At 37.4% G+C, this 18,266-nt stretch overlaps 1 protein-coding gene across 1 annotated transcript in view; it reads left to right on the forward strand.

Moving 5' to 3' along the window:
• LOC131146626 (serine/threonine-protein kinase ATM) overlaps positions 1-18,266 on the forward strand; it is a 188,686-nt gene that overhangs the window by 32,411 nt on the left and 138,009 nt on the right. The window contains exons 17-23 of the mRNA XM_058096335.1: positions 42-113; positions 8,375-8,530; positions 8,629-8,718; positions 8,808-8,995; positions 9,404-10,016; positions 10,155-10,226; positions 10,368-10,532. Coding sequence (XP_057952318.1) covers positions 42-113; positions 8,375-8,530; positions 8,629-8,718; positions 8,808-8,995; positions 9,404-10,016; positions 10,155-10,226; positions 10,368-10,532 — 1,356 coding nt within the window. The remainder of the gene's footprint in view (positions 1-41; positions 114-8,374; positions 8,531-8,628; positions 8,719-8,807; positions 8,996-9,403; positions 10,017-10,154; positions 10,227-10,367; positions 10,533-18,266) is intronic.

Here is an 18,266-nt window from a genome sequence, read left to right on the forward strand (position 1 = left end):
GACCCATTGATGTTAGATTTCTGCAATTTTTGTTTGTCTAGGGTGATATTCGAGACAACTTACTTCTCAGACAAAGCCTTTTGAGAGCAGTTTTTGGTTTAATTAACACGAAGGTTGGTTTGTTTTGAGTTCTTTGGAATTATGTTATTTATGAAATGCTTAATTGTTTTCTTTGGTTATTTTATTTGCTTTTTTGAGTAAAATATTGACTTTTGGAGTTAAATATTGTTATGAAGACACCTCTTTGTAAAGTACTATTATAGTAATGCAAGCATATACAAACACTTGCTCTTTCTTTCTCACATACACACACTTCTTTGCCCTATTGACAATAAGACAAATCTAATCTCATTTCAATTTCTTTCTTGATCAATATAGAAGGGAGTTGGTTTAGGATGTTCACTTTTTGAGAATGGCCCTAGGCTGAAAGCTGGATAGTTTTGACAAATTTTTTGACAGCTTGCATGGAATAACTCTGATAGCGTAGAATGAGGTTGGTGTCAAATGGAAAGTTTCAGACAACAGACGTTTTGATGTTATATCTTTCTTTTTGGATTATTAGCAGTAACAACTAAGCTGAGGATGGGAACAATTTCTCTTGGAAGGGCATTTGGAAGGCCAATGCTCCCACAAAAATATCCAAGCATTTGATGGTTGGAAGGCAGTTTTTTTTTTTTTTTTTCCCCAAGGGGTCGTATTACTTTAATTGACCTGTATCTCCTCTATTTCTCTTTATTTTTAGTCTGTGTTTGAGGTCCCTCTATGTCTAGCAAATAGGTTGGAATGGATTATGAGGGACTTCCTTTTGTTGGGGTTGGGGGATGGACTACGTGAGGGATTATCTTGTGAGTTGGAATTTTATTTGCAGGTCTTTGGTTGAGGGGTTTGGGTCTTGGTAATTTGGTGTCTAAAAAAGTTGTCTATGTAAGTGGTTTTGGGATTTCCTTTTGGAAACTTTCTCTTTGGCAAAAGTTATCAAGAGTAAATTTGGTTTGCATGTGGATGGATGCGATGCTGATTTTGGAAATGGAGTTTCTAATGAAATTCTGGAAATATAAATTTCACCTTTTTCCATTCCTTGTGTTAAATATAAAGTTGAGGATGGTTATTGGGTGTGTTTCTGGTTGGATATTTGGGTAGGGCTACATTGCTTTTCCCTATTGATAATGATATATGGTTTTTGAGCGATGAGACTATTGGATTAATAGGTTTGGAGTATATATGCTTCCACTAAATTAACTGACTTTGTTTTGTGTTTTATTTCTTGCTCGCAGAAGTTAGCTCATTTAGAAATCGATTGGTTTTGTCACTATATAAAAAGCTGCTTTGGAATTGGGGACTACATTTGCATGGTCCTATTATATAATATATTGATTAATTGGAGTCTGCTTACCTTATGTTATATTTGCTGCCCTGGTCATATTTAGTCAATGCTTCAGTTTGGATATTAATTTCTTGTCTAAACTTTTGGGCTTGAACTAGTTGCTTCCTAAAGATTACTTTTCACAGGTCTTTGCAAATTGGATAGAGCTGTTAGTACTATTTGACTAATTGATAAAATATTTTTCTTTAACTACTGCGTTATCTGACAATGTGGAACCCTTTCCACCTAAAAAAATGGAACATGTTGATTCACATTTTTAAGAGGAAGAGAGGGGTGGGGGTTTAGAACTTTTAGCTATTTAATGCAATCTCATTATCTGATTACATGCACATGCATACAAGCATGCGAACGTATTAATGGTTATAGCTGCAAACTTTCTTTGAGACAAGCTCCCAAAAAATTATGGAGTAAACATACAGGATAACATTACAAGCCACATCAACATCATCTAAGATGCAAAGCTTGAAACATTTGAGATGGCTTACGATACCTCTCTCTGCCCTCTCCACTGTATCTTGTTGCTCTTCAGGTCATGGTCCAAACTTGAAGTATATGGATTCAACTGCTCAAAAATCAAAAGTATCCTCTTTGCATACAAGTTAGCTAGTTGCATCTGAGAGGAGAACTTAATTTTTTTCACATAAAATGTGGGTCATAAAATTGTGGATTAGAAAGCTATTATCACAATGTAATTGTCATATACAAGATAGGAGTAAAACTGGGTTTTTGCCAGAGATGCTTGAACTTGGACCACATCAGATCAAAAAGATTGTTTCTGCAATTGCCCTATACTGCAGTCTGCTCTAGATCTAGCACGATTTTTTTGCTTGCTTTTCCATGAATTCCTGCCAAGAAATGTGCACCGAATGATTTCATTAGAGTATGAACCTGTTAATCAGAATCCAAGAAACCAACAATCTGCGTATGACAGTGGGATTTGTACGTGAAAGGAGAAGAAGAAAAAAAGAAGAAATAGGAGAGAGGAAATCTAATGCTCTGAAACTATGTCTATGCGTATGAGAGAGAGAGAAACTAATGATTCCCCGTTTCATGCATTTGTATTAAAATATGCAAGAACACACTTATATTTATTTGCAATAAGTAAATAAAAAAATTGCAGATGAGTTTGTGCAAGGACAAGATGGACCATCCTTTGCGATGCGGCCACCCTTTGCAACAGCGAGAATGGCAAACTACTCTGGACGTCCTTCTCCCTTATCTTCTGGTCTGAATCTTAGTTTCTCGACTATCCCTGACCTGGAATCGAATCGAATTGTAGATCCTACACCTTCAGAGAGGTCAAACCTTGTGGTCATCAACGAGACCTGTCGTCTTCTCGTGCAGTCCTTGTGATGCATTTGGCGAGTCATCTTTGGATTTAGGGTTTGTAGTTCCCTCAGCGATGATCGTTTGACTTTATCATCGTCAATCATTTATCCAGCTAGTTTACGAAGATCTATCGAGCCTCATTTTCCTTTCTTTTTCCATCCTTTATTATTATTATTATTTTTTTTTTTTCTTTCGGAAAACCCTTCTAACTCCCTTCAGAACATGCCACAAATCTTTGTTTCCCTTCAGGGAACATTTTCCTTTGCTTTTGGAGATTACCCAGCTGCAAGTCTTAGTCTCAGGGTTCAGTTAGGTTGGTTTTTGGCTTCTTCGCAACTCAGGTCTATCGGAGGTGGTATTGCAGAATGGGTGAGACCAGCTGCTTATCAGGTAAGAAGCTGTTTGGGTGGGGAGGACATTCCTCAGTTCAGGCCGATCACAAAATATTCCATGCTAAATGTCTCGGGCCTTCAGACTTCAGAATTTTGGAGTTTGTAGGGAGAAAGTTCTATCACATTTTACTAAAGAAAGAGGAACTTCTCTGGTTCGTTAAGTTACTGGGGCTGATTTCGAACGAAATTGAGGAGTTGACAGGCTCTTTTGAGGAAGCTTATGCCTACAAGGCAAAGGATCCTGGGTCTTGATCAATCTGGGATCCAATCCTAAAGGGAGTTTCCTACAAGTTGAAAAGGGGATTGCAGGAGTAAGACGAAGTTTTATTTGTTCCTGAGAGTAAGAACAGTGAAGGCTGGAGGGATTTCTTCTTAGAAGCTCTATTGCAGCTCTCATCTGAACAAGACAAGGAGATTGTATTTAGATGTTCAGACTGTGGTGTCTTGAACATAATTAACCACAAGATGTTGACAAAGAAGCAGAGTGGGCGTTTGAGGCACCTGAAGAGATGATCCTTTGCAGAAGTTGCTGGCGATGTGCCGGTGAGGGGAAGGAGGGATTCAGAAAGGGAAGTTTGAGAATCTCATGATATCAGGAAAGATTGTCCAACTTTCCTACCCAAACACAATTTTACATTGGCTTCTAAAATATAATTCAACGCTTGGAAGAGGGAAGTTTGGGTCTGTTACTAGTTGGCCTGTTATAATCACTCAATGGGTAATTAAAAGGAAATAGAACAGCGGACCAAGCTTTATCCAAAGGGGTGTTAGGTCTGTCTTAGAAGATAAGAGATCGGAGGTTAGTACCCAAGTCAAAAAGAATGACGGAAAAACCAGCAAGGAAAGAACTGAGGCCAGAAATGTGGAAGAAAATACAGAAATCAGCCCAGAGATGAAAGCTTCCAGCGAGCATACCCAGTTTAGTTTATCCGTAAAGAATATGATTGATCTTCCCAAAGACCTGGATATGGAATCAGGGGTGGAGAAGGCTGAAGTGGCTGAAGAGAAAGTAGAGATTGCTGACACACTAGGTAGCAGGTATGTGTAGAGTATTTGGTACAACAATCTTCACAGCAGAAAGATGGCAGGTTCACTTATGAAACGGACCCAAGTTGCAGCAAAGGGACGCATTCTGTTGTATATGAAGATTCTAAAATTGATGAATTTAGTGAGGATGAGAGGAACTCAGGAGCAGAATGACCTAAGCCGCTTTTGTGATTCTGAGTCTGACCTTCGAGTCAATCAATTGAGAATGGAGTTAGATATGAGAGGAGAAGATAATTACGAAGAACTTGTTGGAGATTTGGGTTTTGATGAAAAAGCGGAAGAGTTATTATTGAGTAAGAACTAAGAAGCAATCTTGTATGCTTCAGCTTGCACAAGAAGAGAGTTCTTTATTGCCCTTGGTATCAAGAAAGGATTGGATAGTTCTATTAAGCACAAGTCTAATCAAAAGACAATTTTGATCAGTAAGCAATTCGAATTCTTCGGAACCTCGAAAAGGTATTCTTCCTACTCTCGATCAGTCCTTATTTTTTGATAATTATTTATGCCACAATGAGGGAACTAATGGGGGGAGTGATTTTGGCGCTGGTCAAGGGGTTAGCGAAAGGGACAATAGAGACCCGAACGAGCTCTTAACTGTTATGGGGTTAAAGTTACTGGATCCTACAGGAGTTGAAGTTAAATTTGGGGTGATCCCAAAAACATATAAGGGGGAGAAAAAAAGGAAGATGGAAAAAGAGTTAAAAAACTTGATTTCTGCCATCAATTATGGGGGAGGGAAGGGGACAGGGAAAGGGGGTAAGTGCGTTAGACTATGAAGATTATTAGTTGGAATGTTAGGGGCCTAGGGGATATTAGGAAGAGAAGTATGATTAGGGAGGTTGTGTTAGGGAAATCCCTTGATATTGTCTTAATCTAGGAGACTAAGCTTCAGTTGATAGACAGGGAGGTAGTTAGAGGGATTTGGGAAGAGTGGTGTAAGGATTGGGACTTTATACCTTCTCGAGGTGCACATTCTATTTTCCTATGACACTAGTTCTATTAATAGAGTGGATATTTTAGTGGGTTTTTTCTTTCTATCTTGCTTGATATTAGAGATAAGGGTCAATGGTGGATTTCCTCTGTGGACAGTCCTTCTAGACCCGCTCTTAGGGGAAATCTTTGGGATGAGCTATTTTTTGTTTCTGGCTTATGCTCGTTTAGGTGGTTAGTGGGAGGTGATTTTAATGCAGTCAGATTCCCTTAAGAAAAAGGTATCTTCCTTTGCGCAATGCTAATTTTATGTGGTTAGTGGGTGAGGCTAGGGAGCTTGCTAGTAGAATCGGTAGGTTCTTCTTTTCCAGTGATTGAGAGGAGTTCCCCAATCTTTCTCAAGTAGTGGAATCTAGGAAAGTGCCTTGGGGTCCCACTCGGTTTAGGTTATGTGGGTAGAGCATGGCTCCTTTCAGACTTTAGTTAGGGATTTGTGGGGCGAGGAAGTGGAAAGGGGTTGGGAGGGGTTTAGATTTATGAAGAAGTTGAAGAGGTTGAAAGAAAATTTGATAGTGTGGAATACGGAGGTGTTTGGAGACAATGGGATTTAAAAGTTTATTATTCTAGAAGAGTTAAATAGAAAGGAAAAAGGAGTGATCCTTTTTAGGGAGGAAGTGGTTAAAAAGGTTTTTCTAAAGAGCGAATTGGAAGAGCTAATTTTTAATGATATGAGAAGTTGGAGGCAGAAGACAAAGCTTAAATGGGTTTAGAGATGGTGAGTGTAATTCTAAATTTTTTCATAGGATAGCCAATGGAAAAATAAGGAAGAATTTGATTATGGAATTGGACGTGGATAGGGGGGTTATTATATCGGATCCTAATGTAATTGCGTCTGAGATCAATGATTTTTATTATAACCTGTATATTGAAGAGGATGAGAGTAGACCGATGGTGGAAGGATTAGAGTGGGATCCTTTGCCTATTGATAAGATAACTTGGTAAGAGAGACCTTTTGAGGAAGATGAACTTAGGGCAATAGTTTTTGGGATGGAGAGGCAAGCCCCCTTGCGGGTCCGACTGCCTTACCACTTTCGAGAAGGGTACTACATCTACTGAGGTCAATCAGCTAGGACCACCCAACACCACATGCTCGTAGATGTGGGCGCACGCGGTCAAATGGTGAAACTTTCTCTCTAGCAATGATACCACGCTTGCAACATTGGGTTCACAGGTTTCCTAAAGCATATCATGTAATTTAGGTAATTAAAACTGTACTTTAACACATTTCATAAAACTTGGGCTCTCGCTGTTTAATACCACTTGGGCCTCTGCCCTCTCATAAAGTACAAATTTCAGGCCTCAGCCCCTCTGTTACAACTTGGCCGTTTAATACAAACCTAGCCTCAAAATAAACTTTGTTATTTTATAAAACTCGGGCTCGGCCATGTAATACAAACTCGACCTCGGCCCTCTTATAAAGTTCCTGCAATTCCCAAAATAGTTCCAGTATTTCCGCAAACAGTTTAGTATTACATAAACACACCCATCCTGGTATTTCCATCAGTCTAAAATCATATTCACATGCCACACAATTTTCCATATTTAAACATAGCTTGTAGGCAACCACGGAAAACTCTGCATAAATGGTTTGTAGAATCAAACCGAATTTTCCACCGTTCATTTCTATTCAAAATATCATATCGTATATCCTAGGTTTGAAAACAAGCATTTCGAACGGTTGGTTTTAAAAAAAACAACTGAAAACATAAATACTCCATTCCATAACCATTTCCATTGGATCAAAAACATTAAAACACTGCATTAAACATAATCCCCTTACCTGATTTCGAAACAGAAACCAAAATGCTTGAAACCCAAATCCCGACCTTTATCACCAAATCGAAAATCTAATCCGCTAGTATTGTAGATCTTAGCCCCCTGATCCTCGCAGTAACTTCCGATCATCGAAACAGGAGACGAACGACAAAGAACTGTAGAGAGAGAGAGAATTTTGGGTTTCTTATCCCTTAAGAAAATGAAAAACCCTATTTATAGGCCTTTTGACCCAGTCAAATTCGTCGATGAATTGGTCCTTCGTTGACGAACCATAGAAGGTTGTTTGTCGACGAACCTCCTCCCTTGTTGACGAACCCAAGCCTGATATTTTCCCTGTCGGTCGGGACCTCTTTGTTGACGAGACTCTGAATTTTGGCGACGAAGCGCTGCATTGTCTTTGTCAACGAGAACATTGACGAAGCCCAAAAAATCCCCTTTTTACCCCTTTCCTTTTTTTGTTTTTACGGGTTCTGGTCTCTACAACTGAGTCCATATAAAAGATTTATACTTTTTTTGAGGATACTTTAGCTTTCTAAATCAGAGAATACTAGGCAAGAGGAGCAGTAATAGGATGACAAGTCACATACAGAAAAAGATCTGCAAGAAAATTCCCCAGAATGATCTAAGTTTCAGACCCTTTATCATTCCCTAACTGAACATGAAATGTCACTCCCCAAATTGGAGTCATGTCCTTCATTGCCAATGGAGGGAAATTAGGATAAAGCTTAAATAAGGTTTTGCCTGAGTTCAACATGCATCAAATTACTAGTATCAATTGGTATCACTGTCTCATTGAGCATCATGCAAAACAAAAAAAATTTCAGGCAACCCTGAACTTTTGTTAAATCATCCACACTTACTGACAATGGAACCTATAATCCTTTGGATGAAACATGTCTGTCTTCGCTGTTATAGATATTATGGACTCCATTTTTTTTCTCTATATCTTGAGCGTTGAACACATATAAGGTTGTTTTTTTGAGATATTACTTCAGTTCTTTCAAACTCTCTCTCTCTCTCCCTCTTTGGTACATGGGAAGTCTCGAACTTGATAGCTAAACCCAAACCACACCCTACCCTACCAACAGGCCGAAGCCATGGTGGCTTCAGTTCTTTCAATCACATACTTCAGTTTTTTGCAACCCTTTATCCATATTCTTTGACTATATTTGTTAAGGACATGGGATTGAAAGCACTTTAAGTTCTGGAATTTGTGTGGGTATCAAACAACTTAAATATGCATTTTTACTAATGAAAGTGCTATCACCCAGTTTGTTTCAATGCAGTTTCTTTTTGTAGATGCTCTGTTTCATTAATTCATTTAGTCTCAGCTTCACCTTTCAAGGTTAACTGGTGGTTTACTTTTGTTGTATTTACAAGAGAGTTTGATGCTGGTTATTATGATAGTTTTTCATAAAAATAACAATTCTTAGTAACATAGCCATCTTATATGTAGGAGGCTTTCCGATTGAATGAGGACATGGTGGTCTTGTTTCCAGCAGCTGTTTATGCGCTTTGTGTTGGTTGTGCTATTTTTCCTAATTATTTTAAAGGACTTTCATCATCACATATTTTTGCAGATTTTTTTGAAACTGTTGGTGAGTGGGTTAAGGTATGTGGTGATGTTCTTGTCGCCTGTCACCATTTAACTTCTAGTTCTGATACATGATGTATAACTGTTTCTGAAATTTATTTTGATTCTGCTGGCAGACAGAAGAATGTGAGCATGAAAGGGTGCGGGAACTTTTTGAATGCTCTGTGGAAGTCCTTGCAGAAATTGAACTGGAACCTAGTGTTGAGGTGCTAAAAGTTCATGATTTTTAAAAAATGTTTAGAAGTATGATTTTGCACTTCCCTTGATTTCTAAGCAGTATCTTTTATCACTTTAGGTTGTACAATCCAAATGGCATCATAGAGTGCGTCTTCCTCGACAATTAAGAAATCCTCTGCTGCATGAGATGAATACTTGTCTTCTTGCAGCTGTGGTGGATCTGGAGATCGAAAAAACACTTCTGCCAGATTTCTTCTTTGTGTGTGCTCTCTTGTCTAATTTCATGCACAGTGCTATTTTAATGAGGTTTGTTGTAGCTTAATCTCTGTGTTTTATTGTACTGAATTTGCAATCATGAAAATATTGTGTTTCTAAATTTGGCTGACGATACAAAATTTCATTTTGGTTTCTATAGTTCTTGTTCCATGCTGGAGACCTTTAGTAGTGATTTGTTGTTATTTATAATTGGTTCTTTATTTTAATTAGGAATGTTTAGTAATATGTTCAACAACTTGATTAAAGAATTTGGCTATTTATTGTTCTATGTATATATTATGTGCGGCTGTCTTTCCTTTCTTTTTCATTTTCCCTTTTTTTTTGCTGCTCAGTTTTGTACTGTGTCTGTGAGACTTATTTTTGCTTTTGATTCTTTGCACTTGAACTTACTTAGTGTTTAGCTTTATTCATGCATTACATGCTTTCTTTTTCTTTCAGGCTAAGAGAGGACCTTTCGTCATTCCTTGACAAAATAGGCCATCACATTTTAAAATTTCTGGATCATGCTGTTTTTGTAATTGAAGAAAACATAAATGATGTTCGAACTCATGGTAGTTGCTTGAGCTTGAACTCTATTTTTGATGGAACGGGCTCTCTCATAGCTTCTTTTAGAAGCTTTGTTTCTTCTCCTCTTTTTGCTAAATGGAGCGATCAAGATGTTATAGATGTTGCCCTCTATAGTGCAATAAGTTGTTCCATTGAGAAGTTTCTAAGGGCTCTCGCTAAATTATATGAAGAATGTTCTGATTGTGAAAGGAATAATGAGTCTAAGGTAAATCTTATGGATTTGTCTGATTCTAGCACTCCTATACAGAATTCCAACAGGTTGGATGGCAGAAGTAGGATTATGGACATGGAGTTGGATATCACTGAGGATTCTAAAGATGTGGATATTTTAACCATTGGGGGTCGAATTGCCACTGGTGTTTCTTTCGTTGCAATGAAGTGGAAGTTGGACACAATATCATTAATTTCATACTTTTTCTCAGTTGTACCTGTTGTTACATGGGAAATCTTGTTTGACCTGATGGAGAAAGAATGCGATCCTGAGGTGTATTACACTCTTGAATCTTTTGAACTCTCATTGTTCTTACATTGACAGACTTCATTTTTAATTTTTTTTTTTGTTGTTATTATTATTATTATTATTTTATTTCTTATTTTTGTTGTGATTCTTATTGTTGATCAGGTGCGTGAAGATATCTTATTCACTCTCTGTCAGCATCCTCATTGGTCCTCTAATACAAAGCTTATGGACTTGGTATTGTATTTAACTTGACATTGATTGCGCATAAGTATTTTAGAAAATTTATCTTTGTTCTGGTTGCTAAAGGTCTGGGCAATTATGAGCTACTTATTGTTTGGGTTTATATTTTTAATTTCTCTCTCTCTCTCTCTGTAGATTATCTCAATGGATAAGATGATTGAGATGCGAGTGAGCCTTAGGCTTCACTCTTCTAATATAATTGCTGCTATCTGTGGTTTGCTTGGAAGTCTTTTATCCTTGAATGGTGTTCGAAAGGGTAAATTTGTCGGTCTACCTTTGAGAGAAAGAGCATCAGCACAGGTATTTCCACTTTTTGTTGCTCTATCATAAATATAAGATGGGTGCATTTTGTATGAGGAAGACAATTATATTTTTCTATTAATTTTATATTATAAATGTATTGGAAATGTATTGTTTTGAGGGAGAATTTATTGGATAAGAATGATAGTCACTGGGGAAGGAAAATGTCAATGAAGAAGGTAAGGAAAAAATTGCAACCTCAGCAGGGACAAAACACCAAGTTGAACAGAAAACCGTTGGGCATATAGTTCCTGTATGAATAAGTCAATGGGCTTTAGGGGATATTTTTTTGTGTAATTTCTTGACCTTTTTAATATAAATATATATGTGGCACAGTGTATGTATGTAAGTTTATGCACTATTTTGTTCTGTGTCTTTCTCTTTCTCATGCTTTCTCACTGAACATGGTATCAGAGCATTAGTTATCCTTTGTCTCTCCTGTTTCTTCTTCTTTCTTCTTTATTTTTCTTTTCTTTCCCTTTTTTTTCTCCTCATTGTCGTCTTCCTTCTCCTCCTTAAAACTCCAATCAACCACAACTTCCTGTGGTGTTAGGAGGAAGAGATGCAAACCCTTCCAGCCCTGGTATTTATTCTCTGCTGAGTGTGCTTGTGAAGTTAGTTCAAGGTTTTGAAGCCAAATGATAGGCCACAAACCCGAGTATGCTTAGAGTGGTTCCTATTTCCTACAATTTCAGCTTCTATTGACTGTGGTTCCTGGTGTTTTTTCATATCTCTGGAATTTTTTAAGAAGATTGTTAATGATTATTTTACTGGTTTTCTGGTTGATGCTTCATGTTGCGTCCTTTGTGCTGAATGAGTGTTTTGTTCTGCTGTTTAATGTGATTTGTTCTGAATGTTAGGCTGCTGGATTTGTTGTGTTGATCCATGACTTGGTTGCTTATTGCCATGTGCGTTTCTGGAGCTGTTCAGGTGTACTTATTGGGGCCAGCCGGCTAGCTGCTGTTAGAGACGTTCATTTGTGTTTGGTTGGAGTTCTTGTATTCTTCTTGTTTTACTGATTGGTCAATTGTTGGTTGAGGACTCTGTGCTGTGTAATTGGCTTGTTTCTTTATATGTAATTTCTAGTTGGAGATCTTTTGTGGCCCTTGCAGGCTGTTTTTATCACTCAAGGATTGGGGATTGTACTGAGTGATGATTTGGGTGCTGGTTTTCTGATTTTCTGTGATTTTGGGGCCATTTGGTATCATTGTCAAAAATTAAAAAAACAAAAATCAGAAATGAACACTAAAAACTGGAAATAGAAACTAAAAACTAAAAATTAGCAAGCTTTTTCATTTATTAACAAAACTAAAATAAATTTTAAAAATTAATTAAAAAATTCTTATTTTTGTCGTTAAATCAAATAATATTATAAACATATGACTAAAATAATTGCAAAATAATGCACATTAACAAAATATTATAATAAAATTAAAAATTATTATAATTATTTTACTTAATTGTTATACTTTCAAAATTTACTATATAGTAAAAATTTTATTGGACATGACAATTGAAAATAGTAAAAATATTTCTTAATTGGCTTTATTAATATTTTTTGAAATTTATGCATATTTTTCTTTCAATTATATTTATATTCATATGTTCATTTTTTTTAATTTTAATTTAAATAACGTATAAAATTTGTGATTTAATCCAAAAGAACTATTTTTGGATATTAAAATTTTTGGCAATAGGTTGCGAAACGATTGAAAATTATAAAATTTGGTTTTCAGTTTTTTTGCAAACAATAGAAAGCCGACAATAAACAGAAAAATGACAACATAATGTGTTTTTAATACCTATGTATTCATATGCAAAAATAGTAGAAAACAACAACGATACCAATCGGGCCCTTAGATTCCTAAGGTGTGTTGTACTGTTATGTTGATTGTGTTGGAAGTTGGAACTTGCTAGATTCTATGATTTTTGTGGCTACACAAGGTGGTTGTGGTCATTGGAGTCGAGGTGCTAATAATCATATGTTAGAGGAGGTCGTTTAAGCTGTTTTGACCATGGTTTTAAATTGTGGTAGCGGGTAGCGTAACGTAACGGTAACAGGTGTAAAGGGAAGCAGGAGTAGCGGATGTTACATAACGGGAAGCAGGTGTAAAGGCCGTGAATTTTTTTGAAGCATGCACAACCTTATGCATATTAGCATACTTGCATGTTTTAAGCTTTTTGCCATTCTTAGAAAGAGTTTGTGTATTTTGAATCCTTCAGTTCGAGTAACTAAGTTATTTGGTAAGGGAAACAAGTTTACATTTGTCTTAAACCACCATTGACAGAAAATTACGTGTGTGCGCATATTTATACTTCTCATTGTTCTTATCTGTGATAAATTCTTATGTGTGCTAAATTAATTACTAAAACAAAATACATTATACACTCCATTAATCCATTAGACACATAAGACATACGAATAATATAAATATAAAATAACTAGAAAAGAAAGAAGGTTGAAGTTGAAAAATATAGAACATAAATATCACATTACTAATATTATATAAAAAAAATATTTTCTTAACAAGTTAGTATTTTGAAATTGTTAATTAATGCATCTATTGCAAGTATTTGAAGAAATAGTAAATTTTGTATCATTGTCATCCTCATTATAATCTTTTCCCCCTCTTGCCACTTGGTATATTGAGAATGATATATGAAAGAGAGAAAAAGTGAGAAGAAAAAGTAAAAAATAAAATATTTTTTTGGTGTAACAGTCTTGCAGCGGTTACGTGACGGCCGTAATGGCCTTTACGTAACGTTCGCGACCTGTAACGGTCGCTACGGCCGTGATTTTTCTTCCCACCGATTTCGCAGTGTGTAACGGTATCGGTAGCCCAAAAAACCGTTACATAATGGTTTCGGCCTTTATTTAAAACAATGGTTTTGAAACATGAGAGGACGAACCAATCTGATGGCAGGTCATGGTATTGATCAAGGTCTTGTCGGTTAACACTGTAATCATGGTGGTGGTTGAGGATTTAGTTGCAGAGATTGTTTGTTCTAATTGTGGCTGTTAATGGTTATTTAATCGTTTAGCATTATTATTAATTGTTAAGAGTTTGGTTTGTAATAAGTGTGAGTTAGTAAGGGTATTATGGTCATTCCTTTTGACATATATTATAAATAGAGGGAGAGGCCTATCATTGAATTTAGATCTTCTATTTTACCCAATTATTCAACATGGTATCAGAGCATGATTCTGAAACCTGAACCCTAAGTGTTAGCATCACCATCAAAGCATAAGCCTAAAACCCAAAATCTGCTGCATGTCTTTCATCATAGTAGATTTTTCAGCGATACTATTATTCTAGAAAACAGCCAGCAGAGCTTGAAATTTCTGGGCGACACTGCCAGCTCGAGAACATCAAATCCACAATAGATTTGTCAAAACCCACACCATAGTCACTCACAGACACTGCCGATCTCCCCCCACTGAAATCCCACCTCCAGGCATTGCCGCACGCGCCCTCACGCACTAGATGAAGGCTGCCAAGGCCAACATGCACCGGCGCATGAAGCCACTTTCAGGCATGGTTTGACCTGAAATGATCCAGCAGTGATCCAATCCCTCTATTAACATGTTATTGGAGTTTTTCGTGATGTCTTTTGCCCAAAGATCTCACCTTTTTTAATTGCTTATGTGTGGCACCCAAGAATTGGTTGTTTGATGCTTTGTGAAGCAGTTTATCAAAGGTTATTGAGTTAATTGTGTCTGAAACGTGGGATTTGCTGGGTTTTTTGATTCAATGCTCTAATTCCTTCCATATATCAAAACATCAAGCTATTGGACATGTGTTTTGCTCAAAGATCCAATCTTTGTTGTGACCATGCACTCATGGTAATTTGTTAGTTGTTGTTCGGTGTTAGTAACAGTCCTTGGTGACTTTCTTGGAGCAGTGGCAGTGCTCATAAGATGTTTTTGTGGGGCTGTGGCAGTGTTATATAAGTTAGTTGGTGATTTCTCCGTGCTAGTTTCGGTGTTCACTTCTCCAATTGTTCCAGTGCTGTGAGTTGCTTTCTTGGGGCTGTGTTTGAGTTTCTTGGTGCTGTGGCAGTCTTGTAATGATTTATTTGTGACTTGTTCATGGTTGGTCACCTTGTTTGTGGTTTTTTCGATTGTTCCAGAAATTAATCTTATGATCATTGGTCTGAATTTGTGAATGTTGAGATGGATTTTGCGAATCCCCAGAGTATGGTTCCTTTGTTGGTCACTTGTTTGAGTGAACTGTGTACTATGACTTTATCAGAGGAGGAGCATTCAAGGTTTCTGCAGTATCGATTTTCTCAACAAGCATCTTATCACATTGCGTATTTTGCCCAGAAAGGTAATTGTACAGTCTGTATGTCATCTAGAATCCTTCCTTCTAATCCTTGGATTATCGATTCTGCTGCCACTGACCATATAATAGGTGCAACCAACTTCTCTTTAATCTCCAGTATTCGAAAAATTTAACTCATTTTACCCTTGCTGATGGGTCCACTATTTCTGTTAAGGGGATAGGAGCAGTAATACCCACTCCATCTATCTCTCTTTCTTCTGCTTTATATATTCCTAAAGCTCCTTTCAATCTCATGTCAGTTAGTAGCTTACAAAATCACTAAATTGTCCTGTCACATTCTTTCCTGATTTTGTGGTTATTCAAGATCTGAAGACGAGGAAGACAATTGGCATAGGGCGTGAGGCTCGTGGAATTTACTACTTTGAGTCGCCTTCTCCACCCATTGCCTGCATAGTTACAACTACACCACTTCAAATCCATTGTCACCTTGGTCATCCATCCTTGGACAAGTTGAAACAGCTAGTTCCTACATTGAGTTATGTGTCTAGTCTTGAGTGTGAGTCTTGTCAATTGTGAAAACATCATCGTTTTCCCTTTGCTTCTTGGGCTGACAAATGAGTGGTTTTCATGCTAGCCCATTCTGATATTAGGGGTCCTAGTCATGTCTCATCAAAGTTGGGGTTCTGGTACTTTTTTAGATTTGTTGATGACTTGGTTATATTTAATGAAAGATTGTTCTGAGTTCTTTGATATCTTTTGTGCCTTCTGGTCCCAAATAAGGACTCAATTTGATATGCCAGTTAAGATACTTTGTAGTGATTTTGCTAAGGAGTACTTCAGTACCCAATTCAATACTTATGTGACTAGCGTTGGTATGATCCATCAATCTTCTTGTGCTCACACTCCACAACAAAATGGGGTTGTAAAGTGGAAAAACAGACATATTCTTGAGGTCACTCGTACCCTATTGTATCAAATGAATGTCCTCAAAGTTTTTTGGAGTGATGCGGTGATCACAGCTTGCTCCCTCATCAATAGAATGCCATCCTCTATCCTTGGCGCTAAAATTCAATATTCAATTCTCTTCCCTAAGGCTCCTTTGTTCTTCCTTCCTCCTAGTATATGCAGTTGTGTGTTCTTTGTCCATTAGTTAGCTCTAGGAATGGATAAGTTGGATCTTCGTGTTATCAAATATATCTTTTGGGGCTATTCTTATACCTAAAAGGGATATTGATGTCATTGTCCTACTTTACGTCGATTTTTTGTCTCTGCTGATGTCACTTTCTTTGAGTCTACACTCTACACCATACTACTCTAATTCCTTGAGTTCTGTTAACCTTAATGAGTCTCTTCCTCTGCCATGTCTTCTAGATCCAAACCTAGTATCTGTGCCCTATCCTCCTATATTTTCATCTAGTTTGAGTCCTCGTCTTTTGGATCATCCAAATTTGCAGGTATACACACATGACTCAAGGCGGAAATGCCTCCTACAACTTCTACTTTTGTGCCTCTAGTTCCCTTATTGGATGATCTTATTTGCCATGATGTTGATCCTACCATAGCTGTTCGAAAAGGTAAACGCATTAGTACCCAACATCCGATCTCTAATTTTGTTATGCTTTCTTGTCACCCTCTTATTACTATTTTGTTAGTACTTTCTCTTCTGTTGCTCTTTCAAAATCTATTTTTAAAGCCTCATTGCATTCTAGGTGGTGAACAACAATGGTTGAAGAGATGTGGGCACTTCGTAATAACGATACTTGGGATGTGGTACCTTTTCCTCCTGATAAGTCCGGTTGGTTGTCGCTGGGTGTACACTGCGAAAGTCAATCTCGATGGTTCTGTGGCTTGTTTGAAGGATTGCCTGGTTGCTAAGCAGCTTACTCAGGTGTGTGGTTTGGATTATTTAGATACATTCTCTCTAGTTGCTGAACTTGCCTTAGTACGTTTGTTCATTTTGTTAGCCACCGCTTGTTATTGGCTTCTACATCAGTTAGATGTGAAGAAAACTTTTCTACATGGTGATCTTCATGAGGAGGTATATATGGAGCAACCGCCTGGGTTTGTGGTTCGAGGGGAGTTAGGCTCAGTATGTCGACTTAAGAAATCATTGTATGGATTAAAACAATCTTCAAGGGCATGGTTTGGCCATTTTAATTCTGTAGTACTTGAGTTTGGCATTCATTTGCAAATCACTCAGTTTTTTATTGTCACTCTATCTGGCAGGATTTTGCTCATTGTGTATGTGGATGACATTCTGATCACTAGTGATGGTGATCGAGGCATCCAAGACCTAAATCTTTTCCTATAGAGTAAGTTTTAGACCAAAGACTTGGGACCATTAAAGTATTTATTGGGTATAGAAGTATCGAGATCTCGTATAGGAAATGTGTTGTCTATCAAGACCTCGTACAACGACTGTGTTGTCATAGAGAAAGTATGTTCTTGATCTTTTAAATGAGACGAGGCTGTTGGGATCCAAACTTGTTAATACACCCATGGATCCTGATAGTAAGTTAGTGTCAGATATGAATGAATTGTTGCCTATCCTTGTTCAGTACAGGAGGGTTGTTGGAAAATTGAATTATCTTATAGTCATTCGACTAGATATATCCTTCGCAACATGTGTTGTGTGTCATTTTCTTGATTCCCCGTGAACAAGTCACTAGGATGCAGTAATTCGCATTTTGAGATATTTCAAATGTGCACCAAGGAGAGGTCTCTTATATCAGGATCGGGGTCACACTCATATTCTGGGATATATAGATTGGGCCAGGTCACCTTCCGACCGAAGATCCAGAATTGGGTATGGTATTTTTGTTGATGGTAATTTGGTGTTTTGGAAAAGTAAGAAACAAACTGTGGTGGTTAGGTCGAGTGCTAAGTCAGAATACAGGGCAATGGCGCACACTACATGTGAACTTGTTTGGCTGAAGAACATATTGAAAGAACTAGGTTTTCCATATTCTTAGCTTATGGAGTTGTTGTGTGATAAATTGATAATTGAGCTGCTATTCATGTTGCTTCCAACTTTATCTTCCATGAGTGGACAAAACACATTGAAGTTATTGCCATTTATTCGAGGGAAACTTGTACACATGCTCATTACAAACACTCATGTGAAGTCCAAATTTCAGCCTGCTGATTTGTTTACTAAAGCTTTGGGGGGGGGGGGGGTGCTTGTGTGAAATTCATTTGTAACAAGCTAGGAGAATATGATATTAGAGTTTGGTTTGCAATAAGTGTGAGTTAGTAAGGGTATTATGGTCATTCCAATTGTACTTGACATATATTATAAATAGAGGGAGAGACCTATCATTGAGTTTAGGTCTTCCATTTTGCCCAATTATTCAACAGTGGCTATATTGGTCATACTTGCAGTTATTGTTGGAATCTCTAGAACTTAATAGTTGCCTTTGCTAGTCATGCTGAAGTAGTAGGAGGGCTG

The sequence above is a fragment of the Malania oleifera genome, chromosome 13 (assembly GCF_029873635.1).
Source record: "Malania oleifera isolate guangnan ecotype guangnan chromosome 13, ASM2987363v1, whole genome shotgun sequence".
In the NCBI taxonomy this organism is placed as follows: Eukaryota; Viridiplantae; Streptophyta; class Magnoliopsida; order Santalales; family Ximeniaceae; genus Malania; species Malania oleifera.